Here is a 3,636-nt window from a genome sequence, read left to right as displayed (position 1 = left end):
TTTCTGGGGGGGGGGTCCTCCTCCTCTCCCCCCCCCCCCTTAGGGGTGCCCTGCCTTGCGTGGGGGGGGGCGCATCCCCGCATCCCTCCGGCAGCGCGGTGGGAGCGGCCGGGGCGGAGGCAGAGGCCGTGCCCGGCCCCCCCCCCCCCCCCAGGGTCCTCCTCCTTCCTCCTCCCCCCCCCTCGGCCTTCCTCCTCCTCCTCCTCCTCCTCCTCCTCCGCCCCCCCCCCCCCGCCGTCGCCGCGGGGCCCGGTGCGGCGGCGGCCGAGCTCCATGGTGCGGGAGGGGGGCATGGCGCGCCCCCCCCGCAGCGCCGCGCAGGACATCCCGATGGACGTCTTGGACAACGCCGCCCTCCAGGTGACACCCCCGGGGGGGTCGGCTCCGGGGGGCCCCCCCCGGCCCATCCCCTCCACCCCCGATTTCCACTCCCCCCCCCCAGCCGAGCTAGCCCAAACGCAGCCCCCCCCCCCGAATAAAAGCACCAAGCGGGGTCGACCCCCCCCCCCCAAAAAAAAGCGGGGGGGGTCGATCCCCAAGCTTTTTTTTTGGGGGGGGGGTGAGCCCCCAGATTTATTTTTTTGGAGCCCCCCAGATTTATTTATTTTTTTTTTGGGGGGGGGGGGCAGCACGCTCGGGGGCTCTGCGCCCTTTGCTGTGTCACCGCCCCCCCCCCCTCCCCCGGGTGTGCCCCCCCCGCAGCACCCCGGGTTTTGGGGGGGGGGGGGGGTGTGCATGGGCCGGGGGGGGGGGGGCACAGCCCCGTGGTGCCCCCCCCTTGGGCACGGGGAAACTTTCAGCAAAACTGCACGGGGAGTCGGTGCGGGGGGGGGTGCCCCTAATGTGTCCCCCCCCCCTAAAAAAAAAGCCCCATCCCCTTGGGGGGGGTGGGATGGGGGGGGATTTCTCTAGGGTGGGGGGCACCCAGCAGCCTGGGAGCATCTCGTGCCCGTGGTGTGGGTGGGGGGGGCTGTGACAGCCTGGGGGGGGCACAGGCCCTGTGGGGGGGGGGGGGCAAAGCTTGGCCCATCACACCCCTGCCGTGATTTGTGGGGTGGGGGGGGCTCCGTGGGGCTGCCCCCCCCCCCAGTCCAGGGACCTCCACCACCTCCTGCTCCGAGCGAGGGATGGGGCTTGGGGGGGGGGGGACACCGGGGGGGGGGGCGAAGGACCTAAAAATACCGGGGCTGGGGGGGGACCACCCAGCCCGGCCGGCGGCAGCTGGGCCCAGCTGTCCTACGAGGGGGGGGGCACGGTCCCGCTCGCCGCCCCCCCCCCTTCCAGCAAGCTCCGGCCCCCCCACCCCCACCCCAGCACCCCCATCCCCAGGGCCTGGGGGGGGGCTCAGGGGGGGTGGGGGTGTTGGGGGGGGGCTCTCCCAGTTGGTCCCAGCGGGAGGCACTGGAGGGAACTGGGTGGAATGGGTGGGGGGGTGTGTGACTGGGGGGGGGGGCTGTTAATGGGGGGGGGGCGGGGGGTGCACAAGTGTGTGACACTGGGACGGCGGGGGGGGGGGCGTGGGGTGGGACACCCCCTTGCCCCCCCCCAACCCCTCCGTGGGATGCTGGCTCGGCTCTGGGGTGTCTGCTGGGGCTGGGGGGGCTGGGGGGGGGGGGGGGTGCCCCCCCCATGCAGCGTGGGGGGGGGGCTCCAACTGCCCTATTTTGCTGGGGGGGGGGGGGGCTGCGGGGGGGAGCTGGGGCTCCCCGTGGGTCCAAGCGGCTCCTTCCAGGCGTGGATGCTGGGGATGGGGGGTCCGGGGGGGGGACGTTTTTTTGGGGGGGGGGGGATTTTTTTTGAGGGGGGGGCCTCGCTGCAACCCTCGCCTTTTCCCCCCCCCCCCCCCCAGGGCAAGTACAGCAAGCGCAAGAGCCGCTTCAAGCGCTCGGACGGCAGCACCTCGTCCGACACCACCTCCAACAGCTTCGTCCGGCAGGTGAGCGGGGCTGGGGGGGGCTTTTTTTTGGGGGGGGGGGTCACAGCAGGGGGGGGGGGGCACAGCCCCCGGGTTGGCCCCAGCCATCAGCCGTCCCCCGGCGCGCATCCTGCGGGGGACGGTCCCTGGGGGGCTGCGGTGCCCCCCACGAGGGTCCGAGGTGGGGGTCCCGGTGTGCAGCCGAGCACTGGGAGGGGGGGGGGGGTGTGGGGCCCCCCCCCCCAATTGAAGCAGAGCTTTGGGGTGCACCCAGGGGTCCCCAAGCCCATCCCCACCCTTCCCTAAGCGTGGGGGGGGGGCATTTCTCCCCCCCCTACTGGAACCCTTTGGGGTCCTGGACCCCCCCCTGGCACTCCCTGCCCCTTTCGGGGGGGGGGGGGGCAGCGCTTGGTGCTGGGGGGGTGTGGGGGGGGCACAGCCCACCCTCCCCAGCCCCATCCACCGCCAGGGCTTGGCAGCGGCCCCCCCCGCCCCCCCCCAGCCGCCTCCCCGGGCTATATTTACCCCGGCAGGCTGCGAATGCTGCAACCCGACCCGGGGCGCCCAGCGCGCCCGCCCCCCCCCCCTCCCCGTGTCCCCCCCCCCCCAGTCCCACTCGCCCCCCGGCCCTGCCACCATGGAGATGGCGGCAAGGACCCCCCCGCCGCCCTGGTGAGTGCCCCCGCCGCCCCCCCAGGGCTGCCAGTGCCCCCCCCCTCCCCCCAAATCCCTTCCTGCCCCCCCCCCTCGCCCCCCCCCCCCCATGCAGGGTCCCCCCTTGGTCCGGGGGGGGCTGCAGCAGGCGGCCCCAGGGCGCGGTGGGGCTGTGGGGGGAGGACACTGTGCCTGCACCCCCCCGCAGCAGCCCCCCCCCAATCCCCCCCCCAGCACCCCCCCATGGACCCCACTGCACTGCCCCCCCCCCCCCGGGACCCCCAGGCTGGGACGTGTCCCTATGGGGGGGGGGCGGTTTGGAGGGGGGGGGGGCAGCTGATCTCTGCCCCATGGCTCTTATTTTTTTTGGGGGGGGGGGGCTGCTTGCTGCCCCATGGACGGCGTGGGGTCTGCACCCATGCTGCTGCTGTTTGGGAATGGGGGGGGGGGCAAATCGGGCTGCCCTGCCTGCGGGGGGGCTGGGGGCTCCCGCAGTGGGGGGGTCACAGAGGGGCTGGGGGGGGGCAGCCCCCCCCCAAAAAAAAAGGTTGCTCTCCCCACAGAGGGCACGCCCTGGGGTGTCCCCACTGCCTCCCTCCTGGGCTCCCCCCGCAGCGAGGGGAGGGGGCCGGGGGGGGGGGGGGGGCACAGGTCGAGGTGATCCCACCCCAACCCCGGCCCTGTCCTGGGGTGACCCCGGCCCCCCCCCCCGTGTCCCCCCCCCCCCCCATCACCGCTGGGCCCCTTGGTGGCCGGGACAAGGCCGGCACCGCGGGGCTTTCCCTGGAGGGGGGGGGGGCAGCGGGCAGGGGGGTCCGGGGGGGGTCTGAGGGGGTCTGGGGGGGGGTCCGGGGGGGTCCCCGTTGCCCTCGCGGTTTAACGGGAGGCCCGGTGTCACGTTCCGTGCCGGAGCGGTGGCGACAGCTGCGGCCTGCCGTAACCCCGGCACGGCCCCCCCGGCCCCCCCCCGGGAACACAGGGAACACGGGCTGGGGGCCTGCGCCCCGAGGGGGGGGGCCGGGGGGGGGCTCAGGCCCGGCCCGAGCTCCTCCTGACACCCCCAAACC

General features: G+C 75.1%; 1 protein-coding gene across 1 annotated transcript in view; it reads left to right on the top strand.

Annotated features, from left to right (window-relative positions):
- The first annotated feature begins 205 nt into the window (after positions 1-205).
- Positions 206-3,636, top strand: part of CACNB1 (calcium voltage-gated channel auxiliary subunit beta 1) — a 15,181-nt gene continuing 11,750 nt past the window's right edge. Inside the window, 2 exon segments of the mRNA XM_080565173.1 lie at positions 206-360; positions 1,850-1,936. Coding sequence (XP_080421299.1) covers positions 274-360; positions 1,850-1,936 — 174 coding nt within the window. The 5' untranslated portion in view covers positions 206-273.

This window comes from Anser brachyrhynchus (genome assembly GCF_964034855.1).
Source record: "Anser brachyrhynchus genome assembly, chromosome: 22".
NCBI classification, from domain to species: domain Eukaryota; kingdom Metazoa; phylum Chordata; class Aves; order Anseriformes; family Anatidae; genus Anser; species Anser brachyrhynchus.
The sequence above is the reverse complement of the archived record's forward strand: the minus strand, read 5'-3'. Positions and strand labels throughout refer to the sequence as shown.